This window comes from Phyllostomus hastatus, unplaced genomic scaffold, assembly GCF_019186645.2.
Source record: "Phyllostomus hastatus isolate PE091 unplaced genomic scaffold, TTU_PhHast_1.1 phas_contig_196, whole genome shotgun sequence".
NCBI lineage: Eukaryota > Metazoa > Chordata > Mammalia > Chiroptera > Phyllostomidae > Phyllostomus > Phyllostomus hastatus.
In genome coordinates, this window is record NW_025333709.1 from 816,258 (window position 1) to 837,961 (window position 21,704).

A 21,704-nucleotide genomic window follows, 5' to 3' on the forward strand; every position below is an offset into this window, starting at 1 on the left:
TTCAGAACCCGGTGCTCCCCGGGCCTCTCCGGTTGCCACTCGATTGTGCAGCCATTGGGGGCTGCGACTACTGCTCGGGGAGACTCAGGCTGCACCGCACGTGGGCCCGGATGGCACGGAGCAACCCGGTCGAACCGTGGTTTATTACCAGCCATTTACCACGCCTGACCTTGATTGGAAACATCTTACTCCCTACTATTCCGAAAAACTACAGGCTCTGGTTGACCTTACGGAGTCCGTCGTGCAGCCCCACCGCCCAACTCGGTAGCTCCTACTCAACCCTGTCCATCACTCCGAGCTGTCCGGGAGGACTGGCCCCCCAGGACTCTGGACTGGCATCTACAGGTTGGAACATAACTCTCGTTCCTACCAGTTAGCCTCCAGTGGACTTGGGGTCATTTTCAGGAGCCCACGGCGGACAGGGCGAGGCAGGACCTGCGGGGAGCACACTGCCGCCTGGCGCGCCCCAGCTCCACTGGCCAGGCCGTCGCGGCCTTGCACTTGAACTCAGCACCGCTGGGAGGACCAGCAGGCACTGTGGGTGTTTACTGCCAGGCCAGACCTCACACAGTGACAGAGGAAAGGCCAACGACACACGTCAGGCGTGAAAGCGTGCCGTGTCCGCGGTCGCTGCGTCGCGAACAGCACACGCACAGCAGAGGCACAGCAGTTTCCCGGGGTCAGAGATGCCGGCCGGCGCCGGCAGGGAGGGAAGCCGTCCCACGTCCCCCACAGCGTGGTGCAGCTCTGCGGTCTGCGCGTGGTGCTGGGGCCAGAAGGGGTTTCAGCCGTCACAGCCCAGGTTGGTGCTCGCAGACGCGGGCAGCAGCATGGCAGTGCCCAGGGGGGAGGGGGTGGGGGGCAGGATGGGGGCCGGGGGGACGTGGGGTGGGAGGAGACGTGCCCGGGGGTGGTAGACACAGAACACGGCCGATGTGCCGTGTGACTGTGCTCCCGGAACACACGTGATGGTATGAACCAGTGTCACCCCAGTCAACTCAGTACAGAGAACAGAGGAGAAAGAAATAGAGTTGTTTGAGGGCGGGAAATAGTCTCACACACGGTCACACGTCGGGGTCCATGGCAGCGCAGTCCCTGGGAAAACAGCGGCGTGGGAGGCAACTCCACACGCCAGGTCACAGCTGCGCGGAACCGGCGGTCGGCTCGGGCGGGTCTGCCTTCGCGGGCGCACGCCGGGGTGGACGCCCACAGCGGCTCCGGTCCCCGGAGCCTGGAACGTGGGACAGCCAGACACTTGGGCCCCCTGCACCCTGCTCTCGGCTTTCTGCAAACGGCATGGTCCCCAGTGGGTTGGAGTCCTCGGTGTCTCGTCCTCGGGCTCAGTTCCAGGCACCGGGAAGAATTCGACTCAGCCACAGGCTTAACAGGGGGAAGACAGATCACAGGGAGGAGGTGTCGCGGCACTGAAGAGTCCAGAGGGGGGGTGTTTAGACAGACACACGAATGCCTGTTGAGTCAGAACACAGATGGGCCAAGGGTAAGCACTGAGGAGACCCGAAATCTGAGAGGCAAAGGCCAGTCACCCGAAGATTAAAATTAAACAGGACGCCTCACCACACCCATTAGGTTGCGGTGTGAGGAGGTCCGAGTTTCTGCTTTGAATACGGGTGTCTGAGTGTCCCCTGGCTGTCCATTGGAAGGACTCTTCTTCCCCAGGTGGAGGCCCTTGGAGCTGCGGTTACAGACCCCTTCCGCGTGGGGGGGCCGCCCCGGCTGTTTGGACCACCTGCCTTCAAGCCAACACCACGCTGCTGGATGCAGGGCGTGACAACCCACTGAAGTGGCCTTGGCTGTTTTAAGCCCTCTGCATGTCTACTATATTTTAGAAGTGTTTGTCAGTTCCCAGAAAATCCGTGGACACAGAAGTCGTGTACCGTGTACCTTTGATCTTTTCTTAAGGTCCGTGGGGTCTGTAGTGATGCCCATCTTCTATTTCTCCTTTTAACAGCCACAGTAGTTTGTTTACAACTGAACTCTCCTTTTTAGAGATTTTATTTGTTATTTTTAGAGGGGGGAGGGGGGAGAAAGGGAGTGAAACATCAGTGCGTGGGTGCCTCTGGAGCGCCCCCCACTGGGGCCCTCCCCCCGACCGGGAGGGAATCGGACACCCGCGGCCCCACGGGCGGCAGCCGGCCCTCGGAGCCACACCAGCCGCGGCTGCACGCTCTCTATCCGCATGACGACCAGTTCACACACCGGAACTCGCGTCAGAAGCGTGAATTACAACACGGACAACAATACGCCACGCTTCCGCCGTGTGCGTGGTGCGCTCCACCCCTAGCGCGCGCGCGCCGCGGGAGCGCGCACCCGCCTTCCATTTCTGACGTCTGCGTCCTCTCTCCTTTCTCCCCACGGAGGTGTGACCGACACGCAGCCGTGCGTTCGTCTCTGCACGCCCGGTGAGTGCACCGCCTTCACGAGAACGTGGGCAACCGGAAACCGCGGCTAAACCGCAGTGGGGGGGCCGCCATGGGGCGCCCCCGGCGCCCTCTCCGCGCCCCGCGTCTCCTCCGGCCTCGGAGCGCCCCCTCGTTCCCAGCCGAGGCCGTCCTTGAGGCTGGCGTTCTGTTCAAGCTCGAGGTGAACAGGGTGACGACCCCAACAGGGTGACGACCGGAACAGGGTGACGACCCCGTGTTCGCGCGGAGCGCCCTCTCCCCGTGCGCCTGGTGAGCTGGCTGGAGACCCATTGGTTGTATTGACCTTTGCGAAGAATCCGTTTTCGGTCTCACTGGTTTTTCTCTATTGATCTCCTCTTTCCAGCTGGATTAATTTCTGCTCTAATTTTCATTGTTTTTCTTCTGCCTACTTTGAGTTTAGTTTGTTCCTGTTTTTCTCTTGTTCTGAGTAGAAGAAGCTTAGATTGATTACTGATCTTTCCTAACAGATGCATTAAACGCTGCAAACCCCACCCAAACATGGCTTCTGCCGTGTTGCACGGATTCTGACGATTCATTTCCATGTAGTTCGAAATACTTTAAAATTTCTCTTGAGGTTTCTTCTTTCAGCCCCGTGCTATTTAATGTGTTGTTTAATCTCCAGGTATTTCGGGATTCCCCGGCTGCCTCTCTGTTGCTGAACCCTGCATGAATTCCACTCTGCTCCGGGAACTGTGTGTTTCGATTACGTTCAGTGTGTTACGGCTGCTTTATGGCCCAGAGTGGGGTCTGTCTCGGTGAAGGTTCCGTGGGAGCGTGGGAAGAATGCGTCATGTGCTGCCGGTGGACGACGTGGTCTGCAGGTGCCGGTTCCGTGGGGTTGGCTGGCGGGGCTGCTGAGTTCGACCACGTCCTTGCTGACCTCCTGCCTGCTGGGTCTGTCCGTCCTGACGGAGGAGTGTGGGCGTCCCCGACAGCGACGGTGGGGTCTTCAGTTTCCGTTATTCTTGCCTTGAAATCGTCCACCCGACTGCAGCACAGTGGTGCCAGTCTTTTTCTGCGAGTGTCTGCACACCACGCCTCTTCCCTGCTTCGGGGCCGACGCGTCCGTGCCGCACGAGGGCGCGGAGCCACACAGGCGGCAGCGTGTAGTTGTGCCGGTTTCCGTTTTTTTCCAGGGTGATGACAGCTTTTGTCTATTAACTGTGACGTTCTGCCCATTAGCACTGAATAAAAATCATCGGTGTGTCTGTTTCGACCATTGGTGTCTCTTTTGGTTACCCTTTGCTACTTTGTCGCATGTGCTAATTTAAGACTCGCTCACTCTGGGTGGGCCACTGCAGTCGCTCTGCTCTGCTGCGAGTGGCTTGTTGCCGCCTGCCATGTCTCCCACGTGAGCCATCCGCAGCCCGGGACAGAGGCAGGAGCAGGCGCCAGGCGGTGCTGTGCGGCGGTCCTCCAGGTGCCCCCCTGGAGCCCAGCCCGCCCCGGGAGGGTGTCCAGGCTCAGGACTTCGAGGAGGAGGCTGGGCGGGGCTGGCGCACCCCGACTTGGATCCCGCGGTGTGTCCCCCACTCGCCGTCGCAGTGCTGGTGGGCGCCTGCAGACTGCCCGCGCTGGGAGGAGCGGCAGGAGCCCTCGGGGCGCCCGGGGCCCGACCAGGCATCCTCTCAGGAAGTGTGGCCTCAGAGGTGGGGCTGCACCGGCCTAAAGACTGCTCTGAGCTCGCCCGGTGACACTTAAAGGCCCAGGCAAGGCAGCTGCATTCTGGAAGGAGGCTCAGAAACACAGAGAGGAGTGGACATCTCCAGGGCGCTGTAGGCTCCGCAGCATCTGACACCCAGCGAAAGTTGTCGTCAGTGCACAGAAGCGGGAAATCCGACCCCCAGCCGGGGCCCTTCCAGGGGAACGGAGGGGCAGGCTCACCCCGGCCCCCCTGCCTCGGGGACCGGGCCCCAGCCGGCTTCTCTGCTCACCGGCCCACCCAGCCCCGTCTGCCAGGCCTGATGGCAGCCGAACTCCGACTCTGCCCCGGAGCCCAGCCCCAGGCCCCCACACTCGAGGCCATCTCTGCTGCTGCCACCCTCCCACCCTGTGTCCATGGGTGTCACCCACGGGCTCGCCCTCCCCACCTCAGGCCCCTTCCGGGAAGGCAAGGGCAGGGTGAGGAAGGGCTGGGCGGGAGGGGGCTGCGGGTGAGGAGCCTCTGGGAGGAGGAGGGGGTTGCTGAGATGGTCCAGGCAGAGCCCAGGCAAGGCGGCCCGTGGGCCTCTTCCAGGCTCAGGTGCCCCCAAACCCACCTCGGCCCCTGCGTGGTGGCCCTGGGGGGGCTGTGGAGGGTTCACTACCCCGAGCTTCCTGGTACACCTAATGCCCACACTCCCCCTCCAGGTCCCCCAGCTCTGGGCCTGGGTCCCCCGGGTCTGCAGCCTCGACGCACTGTCTGTGACCCAGTCAGTCCCCCTGGCGGCCCTTCTCTGTGCCCCGCCCCCTGGGCTGGCACCCCTGTCTGCTCACTGGGTCCCTGCTGTCCTGCGTCCACACATCTGTCATCTGTCCAGCAGACCCCGCGCCCCCCCAGGGCCTGGCCTCTGAGGGACGCCACCCAGACCAGGGCGCCCCTCCCGCTGCCTCACCAGCGACAGAGGGCAGGCCCCCCAGGAGACGCAGGGGCACGCTCCCCAGCTGCAGCCACACCAGCGTCCCCAGAGCTGCCAGCCGCCCGGGGCAGAGCGGCCCCCGGAACTCCGGGCACAGCGAAGAGTCGGCGTGTTTGGTGAGGGGCGTGGCCCCTCGGTGGGAGCCGTGGACACGACCCAAGTGCCCATCTACGGGCGGGTGGACAAGCAGACGCGTCTGTCCGCACAGTGGACGGCACTCAGCCTTCAGGAGGAGGGGTCCTGCTGTGGCCGCCACGCGGGGGGCCTGCAGGGCTCTGGCAGGTGAGGTCGGCCAGGCACAGAGACGCACACGGGTGACGGAGCTCGCCAGACGCCGGAGGGGTCAGGTCTGCAGAAACGGGGGAGCGGGGCGGAGGGCTGGGGCGGGCGGGGGGTTTATCGGGGACGGAGCATCAGTGTGGGGAGACGGGAGAGCCCCGGAGGTGACGGCGGGGACAGCTGCCCACGCTGCGTGTGCACTGCATGGTACATTTTAAGCGCATGTATGTATGTGACAGTTTTAAAAACGAGCTACAAGAAAAAGTCCTGGTTGTCTTATGGCCTGGGGGGGGGGCGGGCAGGAGGAGCCCAGTGAGGGCAGAGGGAGGGGGGCAGCGGCCTGGGTCTGGGGCTGCTGTGGGGCGGCCAGAGCCCCTGCCTGGATGGCCAGGCCCGAGGCCGTGGACAAAGCGGCGGAGCTGTCTCGCGGGGAGGAGGGGGCACAGACCGGGGCTGGAGTCAGGTCAGCTCCGCTCTCCGGGCTCTGAGCAGCCCGCTCTCCAGGCAGGGACGCGTGTTCGCGGGGCCTGGAGCCACTGCCTGGTCTTCACGGCCGCGGCCACCAAGTATGGGGCGCAGCGGAGGAGGAGCCCAAGTGCAGGACCCGGGGAGGGGACACGAGGGGTGCGGGGCAAAGGGCTGCCCAGCAGCGCCCGCCCGCACGGGGCAAGGCTGGGGGGGGGGGGAGTGGGCCTAGGGGGCAGCGACGGCCGCGGTGGGGGGGGCGGGGACTGGTCCGTGGGCGCTATGGGCGGGTGGGGGCAGCGCAGGGACAGGAGTGGGCTCTGGAGACAAAAGGGAGGAGCAACCGCGAGGAGACGTGCTGGGGGTGGGGCGAGCCGGAGACGTGCCCTGCGATTTGGGCGGAGCCGAGCTGTGGGGTCCGTGGGCACGGCTGCGCGTGTGGCGCCCTCCGGCACAGGACCCACCAGGCGGGGCTGCAGCCAGACCCTGTCCCCAGAGCCCGGGACGGGGTTCTCGGCCCCGTGAGCGCCCCACGAGCAGGAGCAGAGTGGATGCCACGAGGCCAGCCCTTGCCTTGAGTCACAGACGCACGTGCGTCCCCATCCCGTGCCTGGGCGACAACCGACTGGAGGCCCGCGGGTGGCCGTGGCGGCCGGGAGCTGCCCCACCTGGCGCAGCAGGACGTGGGCCGGGGCGCCTTCCCTGGGGTCGCGGCTTCTGCGCCCTTGCTGGGCTGTGCAGAGGCCAGTGGGCGCCAAGGGGCTCCCCGGTTCTCAGAGCCACCTGTCTCCCCGGAAACGGACCTGAGACACGCGCGCATCGGGTGCCCGCGGAGGCCACCAGCGGCTCTCAGCGCCCGTGCGCGTTCACAGGGGAGAAAAGGGCGCAGAGAGGCCTGGCGACCGCTCTGAGGTCACACAGTAGGGGGAACCGCGAGGGTGCGGGGAGGGGGCGGGAGGAGAGGAGCAAATACGCGTCGGGAAGGTGGACGGAAGGGGTCGGGGGTGAGGCAGGACGCAAGGAGGGCCGGAGAAGGTGGGCCCGCCCTGCCCACGGGCCTGGGTCGCTGCTGGACCGGACCTCCGGGGGTAATCAAGCCAACTGGACGCACCTGCCCGGGGTGCGGGCGCAGAGGCGCACCTTTGCGTTCACGGTCCCCCGGCCCTTCGCGTGCGCCGAGCTCCTACCTCGGGATCCGCCCCAGGGTCTCCCCAGCTCCCGCAACGCCCCAGCCGCGGCTCCCCGAGTCCTCAGCTTGGCTCCCTCCGGCAATGGCTCTGAAGGGTCCACCCAGACGCCGCCTCCTCCAGGCTGCCCTCCTTCATCCCGCGGGCCGGACGGTGCTCGGGACAAGGGTTGGGCGCGAGGGTCCCTTTAAACCGCGGTTCGCGCAGTCTCCGAGTTTCCATGACGACGACGTCGGAAGGGAACCGCTCAGGGTCCAGTGGGAGCGCATGCGCGGTGCGCGCGGAACGCGGAGAGTCTTCCCGAGCCGCCGGCGCTGCTTTCGCGGGTCTCCGAGCCGCGGTAAGGGCGGGGTTGGGGTCGCGAAGGGGCGGCGCTGGGCCGTGGGGCGCGGTGGGGTGTACGAGCAGGGGTTATGGGTTAGTGTTCACGGGGTGATGGGTCGCGGGGTGGGGGTGGAGGGCGGGCGCGCCTACCCACCAGCGCTCGCTGCAGGGCGGCCGGCTCCCTCCACTTGGCCATGGCCCCGCCGTCGCTGCGCAGACCCCCGAGGCCGTGGCTGCCGCTGCTGCTGCTGCTGCTGCTGCTGAACGTGACGCTGCTGGGAGCCCCGGCCCGCGCTGAGCCCGCCACCGGGAGCTCCATCCCTGCGCAGAGTAGGTGCCGCGCGAGGGCCCCGCCCCACCCCGCCCCGCGCCGCGCCTCGCCTTTGTTCCCTGGCAGTCCCGGCGCCCGGGCCGCCCCACCGGTGGGGGGTGGGGGGTGGAGGGTGGAGGGTGGGGGCGGGGCTGGGGCGCCCCCGCGCTGACCCGAGTTCCTGCAGGCCGCCCGTGCGTGGACTGTCACGCGTTCGAGTTTATGCAGCGCGCCCTGCAGGATCTGAGGAAGACGGCGTACAGCCTGGACACGCGGGTGAGGGGCCGGCAGGGACCGCGGGTCTGCGTCCCCCAGTCTCCCCGCCCTGCTGCTGGCGCAGCGCCCTCTTCTGGCCCCGATTACCCCGGGTATTCTGGACGCTGGTCTCACCTGGGCGGGAGCACCTCCTCAGGCGCCCAGCACACGGGTTGCAGCCCCAGTGTAGGGGGTGCGGGCTGTCCAGCAGCCCCCCGGAGGCCTCACTGGGCACCTTTCCCTGGCTCCCCCCGCCAAGGCCAGACCCTAAAGGAGAATACCCGTCCCGGTCCAGCTTCCCCACGGGGCAGAGAGGAAACCCCTCTGGGGGGGGGTCACTTGTGGCAGGAGTACTGGGCACGGTAGGTGGGCTTGGGCAGGGTGGTCTGGGAGCGATGGGTGCGGGCATAGGGTGCCTCAGGGCACCAGGGGGCGACCCCCAAGTAGGGAGTGAACAGTGAGCCCCCCAAAGCTCTCACTGTGCCTCAGCCAGAGAGTCTTTTTTTAAGTTTATTGATTTTGGGGGAGAAAGAGAGAGATCGACTTGTGGTTCCAGTTGCGGATGCACTCACTGGGTGGTTCCTGTGTGTGCTCTGACCGGGGACCAGACCTGCAACCTTGGTGCATCAGGAAGACACTCGAACGCACTGGGCCACCCGGCCAGGGCTCAGCTGAAGAGCCTTTACTGCTTCTGGGTGGGGAGAGGTCCCACAGGCAGAAGGGAGGGGCGGCCCCAGCCTGGCCCCCTTTTCTGGCCAGGTCCAGGGCGCCCAGATGCAGGCCTGCTGTGCCCCAAGGTCTGAGGGCCGAGTTCGGGTCCAGCGCTGGGCCCCTGAGGGGAGCAGCCCTGCCCACCCTTGATGACGGGGGCCTCAGAGGGTGGGGAGGGGCTGGAAGGGTTGGAGAAGCCGGAACAGTAATCCAGGTGCGGGGACTAGAGTGTCCAGGGTGCTCGGCAGGACCGGTGCGGAGGCAGGACCTGCGGGAGACAGGAGCGTGGGGGACCCGGGCCGGGCGGGGCGGGGGGTCCCTGCAGCAAGTGGGCTGGAGGCGGGGTCAGGAGGGGCTCTGCAGGTGGGTTTGGGGTGCAGGAGGCTGCCGGGCGGGGCGGGCCCTGAGCGACCCTGTTCTTCGCAGACGGAGGCCCTCCTGCTGCAGGCCGAGCGCCGTGCCCTGTGTGCCTGCTGGCCCGCCGGCCGCTGAGGACCCCGCCCGCCGGCGCTGTCCCGGCGCTGTCCCTGTCAATAAAGACCCGGCTCCGCACGACTGTGTCCTCTCCCTCCTCTGGCCACCAGGCCCGCCTGCGGCGTCCCCAGGGTCCCCCGCGGGGCCCCTCCCCAGGCCTTGATGTCCCCAGCTGTTCATGAGGGCGAGGCCCCCTGGGCGCCTGTGCGGCTCCCCACCCCCCGCCGCGCCGGTTCCAAGTGCGGACTCGGGCCCCACTCGAGGGCCGGGGCCTGGCCCCGTGGGCGCTGCCCTGCGGCCGGTATGCCTCCGGGGTCCCTGCTCTCCTGCCCACCTGCCTGCCTTGTCTCCAGGGCGGGGAGCACAGCAGGTGACCTGGTCCCCGCAGCAGCTGCCCAGCCCTTCTGCACTGCGGTGGGGTCAGCTGTCCTCGGGGGCCCAGCCGGTGGCCCCCCCCCCCGGTGGAGCCGGCTGTGGCCGGGGGGCCCCAGTTGCCAGGGGAGGGAGGGCTCCTCCCCAGAGGAGGGCTGGGACCTTCCCCACAGCCTGCACCCGCCTGCTGGGTCCCTTCTGCGGCCGCGGCATGCTCCGTGTCTACTCAGGTGCCCTCCAGGCCCCTCGGGACTTGCCTGCCGCGCCCACCTCCACTGGCCGCCCAGCCCCTTGGCTGCTCTGTCCCCAGTGCTTTTGTGGCTGGACGCGCCAGCTGCCAGGAGTCGGCACCTGTGTGCAGGAAGCAGGGTTCTACCACATGCAGTGCAGGCGGCGGTCTAGCCAGGTGGCCATGACCTGTGGAGGCCGCAGCAGGCCAGGCACTGAGGCCAGGGCAGGCCTAGTGTGGTGGCCCTGAGGGAGCTCGCACACTGTGGCGGCCGGGCCCGGACACTCCTTTCCTGGGGCCCCGGAGAGGGGCCAAGGGGCAGCTGAGGCAGGTGCTGGGGCGGGGCGCTCACACCTGACCCTCGGTCCCAGCCATTCCTAGTGGGAGGGACGCCCACCCCGCAGCTGTGCGGTGGGCCGGGCCGTGGGGCTCAGCAAACACTGACACAGGCCCGGGAGCACTCGCTAGGTGAGACCGCAGAGCTTTCAGGGTGAGCGCTGTGAGCCCTGGCTTGGGGGGGGCGGTAGGGTGGGGGGTTCTGCCGACAGAGGAGGTGGGGACAGTGGAGGGTGCCCGTCCCGGAGAGCCTGTCCGGAGCTGCCCGTTGGGAAGAAGTGGGGCCAGGAGGCGGCCGTGCGGGGTCTGTGCAGCGCTTGGCCCCACGGCTGCGGGCACGGTGGGGGGGGAGTCGTGGCGCCCTGACGGAGGGCCCCTCGGCCATCTCGGGGAGCTGAGCGAGCAAGGACGCTGGTACAGGATGGACCCCGGGGTGGCAGGGACAGAATGGGCCCTGAGGGAGACGCAGTGGGGGTCAGGGTCAGGCTGGGAGGGGCAGCAGCCGGAGAAGCCGCGGCGTTTGAAAGGAGGGCCAGCGGGGCTGGCCGGTTGGTGGGGATGGACTCGGGAGAAGGGGGCACGGAGGGGTCCGAGCTGCGTGTGTCGGGGGGAGGGCTGGAGAGAGAAGGGGGGGCTGGTGCTGGCCGGGATCCCTGCGGCCTGAGGGGACAGGGGAGGTGGGTGCGCAGGGGGTGAGGGAGCCCGGCGGGGGTGGGGCGGCCGGGAGGCGGGCGAGGGGGGGGGCGAGGGCTGGGCTCGACCCCTGCTGTGTGACCCCTGCTGCCGAGGTGGAGCAAGGCCCCACCAGACCCCTGCCTGTGGTCGTCGCCAAACAGGGCTGGGGTGGGTGGGGCCCGCATGGGGGGCGGCTCCGCTGGGGGGCAGATGCGGACGGTCCGCCCTGGCGCCTTGCGAGGCCTCGGGCCTGGCAGGTGGCCCAGGCCGAGGGCACCCGGGCTCTGTCCTGTGCGTGGACACAGGTGCGGGCTGCAGCCGCACCCTGTGGGGAGCCTTTCCCGTGTCCCGCACCCCGCCTTGCTCTCGTCCTTCCCCTCTCCAGACGCCACGTCGTCCCCCCCCCCGTGTCCCCTGCCCCCAGCCAGCTGGGCCTCCCCCGCCCACTGCCCACCCTCCACTCCTCTGCTCCGGGGCCGCGCTGTCCTGCGTCCCAGGTCCTCTCCCTGTCACATGCGTTCAGCCAGGGGGCTTCCCGGAAACCAGAGTGGCGGGTCACCCTTCGGAGCCGGAGCCGGGGGGTTCTGTCAGCGGCCACACCCCTCGAGGACCTGCCTCCCCTTCATCCCTCGCCCGCCCTGCACCGCCGCGGCGCTCCCCTCTCTCACGGGGGCACCCGCACGTTGGTGCTCCGGCCTCCAGCTGCCCACGGCCGGCAGCTGTCCAGGCTCCCTTCCCGGGGAGCCCTCCAGGCTGGCCAGCCCGTGCCCAGGAGTCCGGCCCGCAGCTGGGGGACCCAGTCCTCCCTGTCCCCTTCCTCTGCCCACCCTGGGACCCCCCCCACCCCCCGTCCAGTGCACCCTGGGCCTGCTGCCCACCTCCTGGTTCCTCCTGCTCCACCGAGGCCTTGGGGTTCACCTCCTCCCACGCTGCCAGCACCCACCTCCGCCGTCCTGCCCCGTCCCACTCCCCAGGCCCCACCTGTCCCTCTGGCTTCCAGCTGGAGGCGCCGTCCCTCTGCCCAGGCGGGGGTCTGCCTGTGGGTCTGCCTGGGAACCTGGTGGGGGCTGGCTGCTGCTGTCACAGCCCCTCGGGCGGGAGCCCACGGAGCTCTGACGAAGGTGCTGGGTGCGGGGAGGGGGCACCAGGTGCAGTCCTGGGGTGGGTCGGGTTTCGTGGACAGGTGGGCCCTGGGAGAGCCCGCCAGCCCTGACCTGCCTGGCCTTGCTTTTTTGTCTGCAAAACAGACTCCCGGTGTGGGCTGAGCACACAGCCTCCCTGGGGTGGGTGGGGGGTGCCCCCGTGTCTCTGAGGTGCAGAGGAGCGGCCTGGGGCCGCCCTGCTGCCCCCGCACAGGTTCCAAGCACCCATTTCAAGCACCTTGAAGTCTCTGAGACCTTCCAGGCATCTGACCCTTCTGAGCCGAGTCTGGCTGCCTCCCCAGTCTCATCCCGACTTTCTCTGCCCCGCCCCCCCCGCCCCCGCACCAGGAGCTGGGGCACTGGGCGTTCTGGCCCCCAGGGGCCGCCAGGGACATGGTGTGGGGCTGACGGGGAGGTCCAGCCCCCTGGAGGTGGGGGCTGTGCAGCTGCAGAACCGAGGTCCCCGAGTGGAAGCCCAGGCCCCCTCACCAGTCACCAAGCGTGAGGGCGTGCTCCCCGAGTTCCAGACCTGGCGCTCGGAGCCAGCCGGAGCAGCCCCGCCTCCCCGCCTCCCTTCCCTCTGGAGCCCCTGGCCTGCCCCGCCCAGCAGCGCCCCTCCCCAGTGCTGCTTCTTCCTGCCTGGGCGCCTTGCTGCTGTTGGCTGGGCTGGGACGTGTCCTGCCGTCCACCAGGCCAAGCTCGGGCTGCTGTAGGGCGAACCCCACCCCAGCCGGTGCCCCCGCGTTGGTCCCGGCACCGGTGCTCAGGCAGCACGTGGATGGGTCCAGAGCGGATCCCCCAGTTGCCGGGATTCCGCTCCTAACCTCCTGCAAGGTCACGGCCGGGGCCTGGACAAGTCTGGCATCTCAAAAACACAGTGTGGGAGTGACTTCCCGGCCCGGCCGCGTCCTCCCGCCCGCGACAGCCCTGGCCACGGACAAGTTCAGCTCCTCGGTCTGGGTCCCTTAGGGCCACGTCAAAGGGTAGTCAGTCCCTTGAAGGACCCCGGGCGACTGCGGCCGCCTCACTGGGCCCCCGCGCGGGCCGAGGGTCCTCAGGCCCCGACCCCTGGGCGTCGTCCCCATCCGCAGCGCAGGCACGGGGACCTCGCTCCGGGCTGCCCTGGGAGGTCACCTCCGGGGAAGTGCGCGGCAAGGAGAGGGGGTGCAGAGCTGCGGGGGGCCGGGTGCGTCAAGTGGTGGGGGGTTCTGGGGATACCCGTTCCCCCACTTCCACCCTCGCCCGTGGCCCGCGGCGTCAGCCGGCCCGGCGCGCAGGGGCCGGAGGACTCCGTCAGCGCACTCCCTGCACCTGCACCGAGATCGTAGGGCGCATGCGCGGGCCGCGGAAGGCGGGGGCCGGTCCGGGAGGGGTCCTGCGGGCCCTCGCACCTCCCTCCCCGCTGCCCGCAACGGGTGTCTCTTGTTCGAGCGAGGGGCGCAGCGCTGGGCGACGCGGACACCGACCACGCTCCGGTCGCATCCCCGCGCCCCCAGCCCGCGCGGCCCCGGGCGCACGTTCCCAGGGGCGCCGGGCGGGGGAAGCCGGGGTGCCCCCTCCTAGGACCCCGCGGGGCGCCGCGTTCAGACAATGGGGAGGGAGGTGGAGGTGCTTTCGTGACTGCGCCCGGCGGCTGAAGAGGAAGAGGAGGACGCGGTGCTGAGAGATCCGGAGGCCGGGTCCCAAGTCCCGGCGCTCCCAGGACCGCGCGGAGCGGCGGCGGCGCGGGGACGCAGGGCCCCGGCGGGAGGCGTCCGGCCCGGAGCCACACGCAGCGACCCCTCCGAGCCCGGAACCCCGGCCGCGCGCTCACTCGTCGCCCGCCTCCCCCGGCCGCCCGCGCCGCCCCCGCCCGGGCACATCCCCGCTGACTGCCCGCGCCCGGCCGCGCCGCAGCGCCCAAGTGTGCCATCGGGCGGGCGCGGAGGCGGCGTCTGCTCCCACCCCCAGATCACATGGTGACCCTCGGCAGCCAATGCAGTGGACGCTAGGACCCTGCGGGACCCCGGGCGCCGCGACTGCACCGGCGCCGCTGCATTATAAATACTTCTCCAAAATGCGGCGCAGCTCCCAGCGCGCGCCCCGGCCGCCCGCCGCCTCCGCCCCGCGCTCCTGAGCCGCCACCGCTGCCGTCGCCGCGGGTCCGAGGGCGCCGCGCCCTTGCCCTGGGCCGGGGCTGTGCCGGCCCGCAGCCCGGCCCGCCTCCCCGCGCTGCGCCTCCCGGCCGGGTGCATGCATTGTGAGCCTCCCGACATGGTCTGCGAGACGAAGATCGTGGCCGCCGAGGACCATGAGGCGCTACCGGGGGCCAAGAAGGACGCGCTGCTCGCCGCCGCCGGCGCCATGTGGCCCCCGCTGCCCGCCGCGCCCCCACCCGAGCCCCAGCCCCTGGGCGGTGCGGAGGACGCGGGTCCGCCGGAGGGGCGCGGCGTGTACATCCGCGAGTTCCGCGCGGCCGAGCAGGAGGCGGCGCGCCGCATCTTCTACGACGGCATCATGGAGCGCATCCCCAACACGGCCTTCCGCGGCCTGCGGCAGCACCCGCGCACGCAGCTGCTCTACGCCCTGCTGGCCGGTCAGTGCGCTGGGACCTGCCGCAGTCCGTGCCCGCCGGGCCCCTCCGGGACACAGGCACAGGGCCCCACTCGCCCACCTCCGGCCCAGGACGCAGCCCGGGAGGGGAGCGGACAGGCACCCGCGTACTCCGCGCTCTGCGGCGGCCCGGCGCGGTGGCCTCCCGCGGCGGGGCGGGCTGGGCTCTAGGCCAGGGCGCGCCGGGCGGGGGCGTGGGAACGAAAGCGGGGCGGGGGCGGCGCGCGGGGGTCTCCACCATCGTCCCCGCTTGTCCCTGCCGGCCGTCCCGGTGGGGGCGGCGACGGCAGGTAGCTCCGAAGCCGATTCTCCGCGCCGGCCGCGTGTGACTAAATATAATCCGCGCGGCGGGGGAGGCTGCCTCGGCGGCTCCAAGTGCTAATTTATGAGGGACGACAGCCAGCTCCCGGGGTGCCGGGCGGCGTGCACAGAGGACGCGCGCCGGGGGCTGGGGCCCTCGGAGTGGGCAGTCCCGCTCGGGCCTCCTCGGGGCGCTTTCCCTGCCGCGTTTCTCCCCATTGCACAGATGAGGCGCTTGAGGCTTGGGGGTGGGGTGCGACTCTCCCAAGGTCATGAGCAGTGACAACTGTCACTGCAGCGCGTGGGCCTCTTGGCCACTCGGATGGGGCGAGAGCCACTTTGGGCGTCCCTGCATTATCCTGGGGGTGGGGGGTGGTCGGAAGCTGGCTCTGGTTGGGCCCCCCGGAGGGTGGTCCTGGGGCCTTGGGTTTGAAGGCCCCTCCCAGGCCCCAGGCAGGAGCCTGATGGGGCAACGCCTGGCTTCCCAGCGGGCCAGAGCCGGCCCTACCCCCACTCCTCAAGACTACAGGTGGTGGGTGCGGACCCCTCCCAGAGCCCCCCAGGGCTGCTCCCACCTGCCCTCGTGGGCAGCCTGTCCTTACAAAGGGGGTGTGACGGGCGGCCTGGATGGTGGAGACGGCTGAGATGACCCCACTGCTCCTCCAGAAAGAAGTCCTGGCGATTTTGGTGGGCTCTGCCCTCCACCCCTGTTCTTCTCTACGGGCTCCTGTACCAGGGGCCCTGCCGAGCGTGGCCCCCAGGGGCACAGGCCCCCTCCCTCGCCCTGACCCCTGCCGCACCCCCGCCCCCATGTCCTCCCCGTGTCCCCTCACCGGGCTCCGTGTCCCCGCAGCGCTGTGCTTCGGCCTCACCCGCTCGCTGCTGCTGACCGCCCTGGTGACGGCAGTGCTGCTGGGGCTGCGCTACTACTACAGCCGCAAGGTGGTCCTGGCCTACCTGGACTGCGCCCTGCACACCGACATGGCCGACATCGAGCAGTACTACATGAAGCCCCCCGGTGAGTCCCCGAGGGCCCCAGCCCCTCCTCTTTCTCTCTCTGCCCCTCCGGCCCCCACCAGCCGCCCCTCCGGCAGGGCCAGGCTCGCCCTCAGCCCAGCAGCCTCCTGCCAGCCCTGGGGGGAAGGGCCAGGCAAGGGTGGGCCCCGGCACTGGACTTCTGGCAGAGAGTCGGGGTGCAGTGGGCTGGCAGAGACTGGCAGGCAGAACCCCCAGGCCCCGGGGGCTGAACCAAGGTCCCTGAGTGTCCATGTGGGCCCCTGGGGGCCTCAGTCTGTCACCCCCTGAAGGGGGCTGCCCTCTGCCCTCTCCTGGCGCTCGCCGAGGGTGGGCCCTCCTCGGTGTCACGGGCCCCATCTGGTCCCAGCTGCTCCTTGGGGCCCTGCTGGCTGCTGGGCTGGCCTGGCGCCTGGGTCCCAGTGTGGGGGCGTGTGTGGCAGGGCGGCAGGGACCCTACGTTTCAGCCCTTTCTGGTCTGTGGGCCACTCAGTGAGCCCCGGCCCCAGGCAGTAGCCTGGTGGGGCAACTCCTGGCTTCCCAGCTCCTTGGGGCCCTGCTGGCTGGGTCTCGCCCCAGGCCCCTAGCAAGGCCTCCTGCCCAGGGAGGGGCCCGGACCTGGTCCGGGGGGGCCCTGTCTGCCCTCCAGGCAGGCCAGGTCCTGGGACACAGGCCCCGGGCTTCTCCATGCCTGGAGCCGACGACAGATTCCTCAGTGTGGCCCTCTGGGGTGTGGGGGTCTCCCTGGGTGGAGGGGAGGGGACAGGATGGGCCCGGATGGTTGGTTGAGGTCTATCTAGCAAGAGTCTGGGGAGTGTCAGGAAAGGACAGCGGGGGAGAAGATAGGCAGGGTGCCCCAGAGCACGGGCGACCCTCCCTGGCACTGCCGGCTCCAATGGAGGCTGGTCCCACCCGCCCCCACCCCGCCCCTGGCTGGCTGGCCTTGGGCACCTTTGTTTTCCCTAACCCTTCCCCGAGCCCAGACAAAGCACCTTGTCAGCCTGGTGGAGCCCTCGCTGCAGCCTGGCTCTGCCTGTGACCCGGGGGCAGGGGCCACGGGAGCCGAAGGGGGCTCGCTGGGGGCAGGATGTGGCTCGGGGACCCTGCGCTCCGGCCTGCACCCACTCTCGGGTGGCAGTCTGCCTGAGCGTGACGTCGGGAGGGGACCCGTGCCACCCTCTGAGACGTCCGGAGGGTCTGAGAAAGGCCCCTGGGGGCAGAGTGGCTGGGCAGTAGCTGACGGGGCCGTGCTGGACTTACGGGGAAACTGAGGCCCGGGAGGGGCAAGGTTCCCAGGACTGCCCTGACCTGTGGTGGGCGGGGCGGGCGGGCCGGTGGGTTGACAGTCAGGGGCAGCATGCCCTCAGCACCCAGCTCAGCTGACCCCACCACGCTCGAGCCCGGGTCAGGCCTCGGAGTGTGGCCGGAGACGATGGGAAGCCTTGCAGCCTGAGCTGCTGGCCTGACGGGGGGGCGGGTGCTGCAGGGAGGCCAGGCGGTGGGGGCCCCGGGGCCGGTGGGGGAGTGCGGAGTGTCTTCTGGGCAGGGCTCAGCGGCAGAGCTTTGGGGGACAGAGTTTGGCCACTCTCGGGGGGAGTTGGGGTGGGAGAGCCCAGAGGCGGGGGCTGGGGTGTCCACGAGCAGGGTGGGCACAGGCCAGGCCCCTCAGAGTGGGAGCCCCCCGCCCCCAGCCAGCCCTTGCCCCCCACTGCCTCTGGGCCTTTGGTTGCCGGTCGCCCCGGGCGCTCCCAGGGGCCGGCGCCCTGCAGCCCCGAAGTCCTCTGGTCTTTGCTCCCGCTCCCCTCCTTGCTGAGGCCTTGTTCCCTGGGGCCTGCTCCAACCTCCCCGCTCTGCCCGGGGCTGTGATGGGCCGGGGCCAGGGCTGGGGACAGCTGGCCTGGTCCCCGGGCTGGCTGCCCAGGAGAGGCCAGGGTCAGTGGGGGCGGCGCCCCGGGCCGTCCCAGTCTCCTCACTGGGGTTTCTCAAGTGTCGGCAGACCTCCCCTGAGCCTGCTGGAGGCCCTGGGGCTCCCAGCCCAGCAGCCTCTGACCCCGGAGAGAGGAGGCCCCAGGGCTGGCTCGGCCACAGGCCCCCGAGACCTTCCGAGACCCCCCGAGGTTCTGGCCCTTTCTGCCGCCCTGGCCCGCCTTCCCGGACCTTCTCAGCTCCCACTGTACGGAGCCTTCCCGATGCTCCCTCCTGGCACCTGGCTCCCTGGTGTGGACACCTGGGGATGAGGGCGGTGGGCGCCAGGTGGCTGGGAGCCAGGGCAGGTCGGCTGCACCGTGGCCTCTCTGTGGTTCCCCGTAGCTCTCCGGGCATTCGGCGGGGGTCGCTGGGCAGGGGAGGGGCCTGCCTGGGCACCAGGGGTGGGGGGTGGAGTTCGGGCCCAGGGCCAGGGGCCATGCTGGGCCCCCGGGGCAGCCGCAGCCCTGACCGCCCTGTCCCCCGCAGGCTCCTGCTTCTGGGTGGCGGTGCTGGACGGCAACGTGGTGGGCATCGTGGCGGCGCGGGCCCACGAGGCGGACAACACCGTGGAGCTCCTGCGCATGTCCGTGGACTCGCGCTTCCGCGGCAAGGGCATCGCCAAGGCGCTGGGCCGCAAGGTGCTGGAGTTCGCGCTGGTGCACGACTACTCGGCGGTCGTGCTGGGCACCACCGCCGTCAAGGTGGCCGCCCACAAGCTCTACGAGTCGCTGGGCTTCAGACACATGGGCTCCAGTGACCACTACGTGCTGCCCGGCATGACCCTCTCGCTGCCCGAGCGCCTCTTCTTCCAGGTCCGCTACCACCGCTACCGCCTGCAGCTGCGCGAGGAGTGACCGCCGCCCGCCCGCCGCCGCCCGTCCACCTGCGCCCGCCCGCCCGCCGCCCGGGCCGCTCTCAGACGCTCGCCTCGGCGCACCTGCCGGGTTCTCCCGTTCTCAACACCCCGCGGTTCTCTGGCTGCTTGTGGGGGCGGGGCCGCCGCTCGTCCGGGACTCTCGGGGGGGTGGGGCCGCCGCCGCTGGGCCCCGCCCTCCTCAGCCTGCGGGCCCCGCCCTGAGGAGTGGCGGCACCGACCACCACCTGCCCACGCAGGGGCCCGGCTCTGGCTCCCGGGGCTCCCGGCCCGAGGCCGTCCAGGCGGGCCCGGCCTGGCCCGCCGGAGCACAGAACCTCGGCAGGGGAGCCCTGCCCAGCAGACGCCTGGCCACCAGCCAGGCTCCGGCCCGGCCGTCGCTCCCCAGGAGGCGTGGCCTGCTGGGCCGGCCGGCCGCGGCCCCAAGGGCCCCTCCGCTCTGTGCATGCCGAGCACGTGGCCTGGCTGCAGCATGCTGCATGCCCGCGGCGCCCGCCTTGCCGCCCTGCCCACCGGGCCCGGACTGGAGAGCGCCCCTGCCCAGCCCCGAGCCAGCCCCGGCGGCCCCCTGCTCTCGCGAGGGCCGGTCCCGCCAGCCCCTTGCTGCGCCCAGTTCAGCTTTGCTTTGACACCCAATCACCTTCTTTCCTTTCGGTCCCTGCCCCTCCCCTGCCTGGGCTTTGCTGATTGGAGCCAACACCCAGGTGTGGTTCCCATAGCAACCCAGGGCACAGCCTCGGTCAAGGCCCTTCAGGAGAGCGGGTCGGGAGCCTCTCCCCCGGCGCCAGCTAGCCCCGGCGGCCGCTCCGCCTGCCCGGGACCTCCCCGCCTCACAGCCCACGGGCCCTGCCCTGTGAATCTTACTAACCGAGGCCGCCGCCACCGCCACCGAGCCCACAGCTTCTCCCGGCCTGGAACCGACCTATTTTTTAATAAGTTACTTAGACAGAATAGCACTCTGCATGTCTTTAATTCTCGGGACAAAACGGTAGTTCGTACCTTCACACGCGAGCACACACACGCACCGGTGTGTGGTCTAGCACATGCACTGTTTCTGGCCCAGTGTGGTGGGGGTGGGTGGGGGGGTTTGAAGTCCGGAATCTGGAGGGAGACCCTGATGTAGCATCGTTTTCCCGGTCTGTGGGAGGCTGTGGGCGGCCCCACCCAGCCCCGACGTGCCGCAGCCTCCTGGAGGGGCCGGTGGCCTCGCCGCCCACCGTGGCTGGGGGCCGCCTGTGCGCAGCCGGCCGTGGAGGTCGGCGGCCGCCGGGGCTGTCGGGCGCGGGGGGGACCCGGATGGCACAGGCTGGCGGTGGCTGGATGCCCTGCTGTGAGCCTGGACCCGGCCACGGAGACCCCTTTACTCGGGGGTCTGCAGGAAGGGGGAATGGCAGGCTGAGGGGGCCGCCGGCCCGGGGCCCGCCTGCGGGACCACGGAGGGGACGCTCGTGAAAGGCCCTTCGGAAATCAGAGTGTGAGCGGGATGCCCGCTCCCGCGGCGCGTTCTGCGCTGCCGGCGACGCGATACTTGCAGAGCCCTGTACAGACCCCGCTCCCCTGTACATACCCCTGGTGGCGCCCGGGCCCCGCCCGGGGTGGGAGTTTTGTAGACTGTACAGAAATCGGCACCCTATTTTCTTGCAGTTCTCAGATTTTGTTAACCTGGATTATACAGACAGACGTAAAGTGTTTTAGCAAAACGGAAACAGCTGTGCCTTTCTCCTCTTTCCGTTCGGCTGGGTTTGGGCTTAGGGCGACCTCAGTCGCCGGGGGGCCTGGGGTGGGCGGTGGCCTTGTGGGGTCGGCGCGGTGGCGCACGCTGGGACAGCGCAGGGGTGCCAGCAGCTTCCTCTGAGCCTGTGCCTTTGGAGCCTCTGAGCCCTGGGGTGGGGGCAGGTGGGTGGAGCCTGTGGCCGCGGCAGAGCCTGCACCCCGGAGCTGCCCATGTCTGGTTGACGCTGACCACGGCGCCCGGGGGATGTTGCTCCTGGACAGCGGTGTGGCCACTGCGTGTTCCGCGGGCGCCTGTCTGAGGGGGACGTGGGTGGGCTGCTGTGTCTCCCCCGATCAGACGGTTTAGAGAGGGTGGACGCTGCCTGGACCTGACCTTCCTCGCTGCCCTTGGCTGCTGCCGGGACTTGGGAGGGAAGTCAGGAGGCTGTGGCAGGGCGGCCGAGTGCCTGGGCCCTGACGCCTGGCCAGCCACCGAGGGGCAGGGGCGTGCCCTGCGCCCTGGACTGGGCCTCGCCAGCGTTCAGCTCCGCAGACCCTGAGGTCCCCCAGGAGCAGGTCTCCCGTCCTCCCCCTCGGCCGGAGACCAGGCACCCTGGGGTGGGGGCCACCCTGGCTGGCCGCATCCCCCCGGCCTGGGCGCTGCCTGATCCGCAAACGTGCCCTGCGATGTGGGTTTTGTGTGTAGAAATCGCGATGTGACTTCTGCCTCCGTGAAGCGACCTTTGGGGGCCCTGCTCAGTGGCAGTCCCGCCAGCTTCTCAGCTGTGGCCGGCCCCATGGCTGCTTGGCGAGGCTCAGGGAAGGGCAGCCCTGGGCCGGGCGTCCGCGCTCAGGGGTCCGGGCTGCCAGGACCCTCGTTGTCTGGGAGCCTTTGTGGAGTGTTCCGGAACGTCTTTCTTGGACGGGCAGCTCCTGTGGTGTGACCAGGGCAGCACAGGGCTCCAGTGCCACCAGGGTCCCGGAGTGTGGCTGCTGGGCCACCCCAAGGCAGGCCCCGCCGCACGGGCAGGGCTCTGCAGACAGCTGGCTCCCAGGGGCGGGGGGCGGCAGGTGCCGCGGCCAGCCCTGGGGCCAGGCCCGGTGGGGGGCCAGGGCAATGTGACCCACCTTCCACCCCACCCACGTCCAGCGTGGCCTCCCTCTGCCACCCTTGGGTGGAGGCGGTGGTGGGCCGGGGACGGCCTGCCCTGAGCGGGTGGAAGGCCTGTCCTGGGGGGCTAAAGGTCAGGCTGGGAGGCCCCGTGGGTGGGTGGCCCCTTCCTGCTTTGGGTCCCCGTCCTCAAGAAGACCCTTGGGGGAGGTGGGGGACAACATGCTCCCCAGGTGGCTTCTCAGGGTGTCCAGCAAGCGCTTGGGCGGTGCTCAGGGCCACAGGGCCCGGCCCCGACCTCTCGGGGGCGAGGC

At 69.7% G+C, this 21,704-nt stretch overlaps 2 protein-coding genes across 2 annotated transcripts; both read left to right on the forward strand.

Annotated features, from left to right (window-relative positions):
- The first annotated feature begins 7,200 nt into the window (after positions 1 to 7,200).
- Positions 7,201 to 9,142, forward strand: CUNH4orf48 (chromosome unknown C4orf48 homolog). Its single transcript, XM_045834265.1, has 4 exons — positions 7,201 to 7,330; positions 7,484 to 7,644; positions 7,812 to 7,900; positions 9,017 to 9,142. The coding sequence occupies exons 2-4, from the start codon at positions 7,509 to 7,511 to the stop codon at positions 9,080 to 9,082; spliced, it is 291 nt and encodes a 96-aa protein (XP_045690221.1). The 5' UTR covers positions 7,201 to 7,330; positions 7,484 to 7,508; the 3' UTR covers positions 9,083 to 9,142.
- A 4,588-nt stretch (positions 9,143 to 13,730) lies between these two features.
- On the forward strand, positions 13,731 to 19,631 carry NAT8L (N-acetyltransferase 8 like). The gene is made up of 3 exons (XM_045833950.1): positions 13,731 to 14,393; positions 15,564 to 15,728; positions 18,179 to 19,631. Exons 1-3 carry the CDS (start codon positions 14,051 to 14,053, stop codon positions 18,544 to 18,546), a joined length of 876 nt encoding a protein of 291 aa, XP_045689906.1. The 5' UTR covers positions 13,731 to 14,050; the 3' UTR covers positions 18,547 to 19,631.
- Positions 19,632 to 21,704: the final 2,073 nt, after the last annotated feature.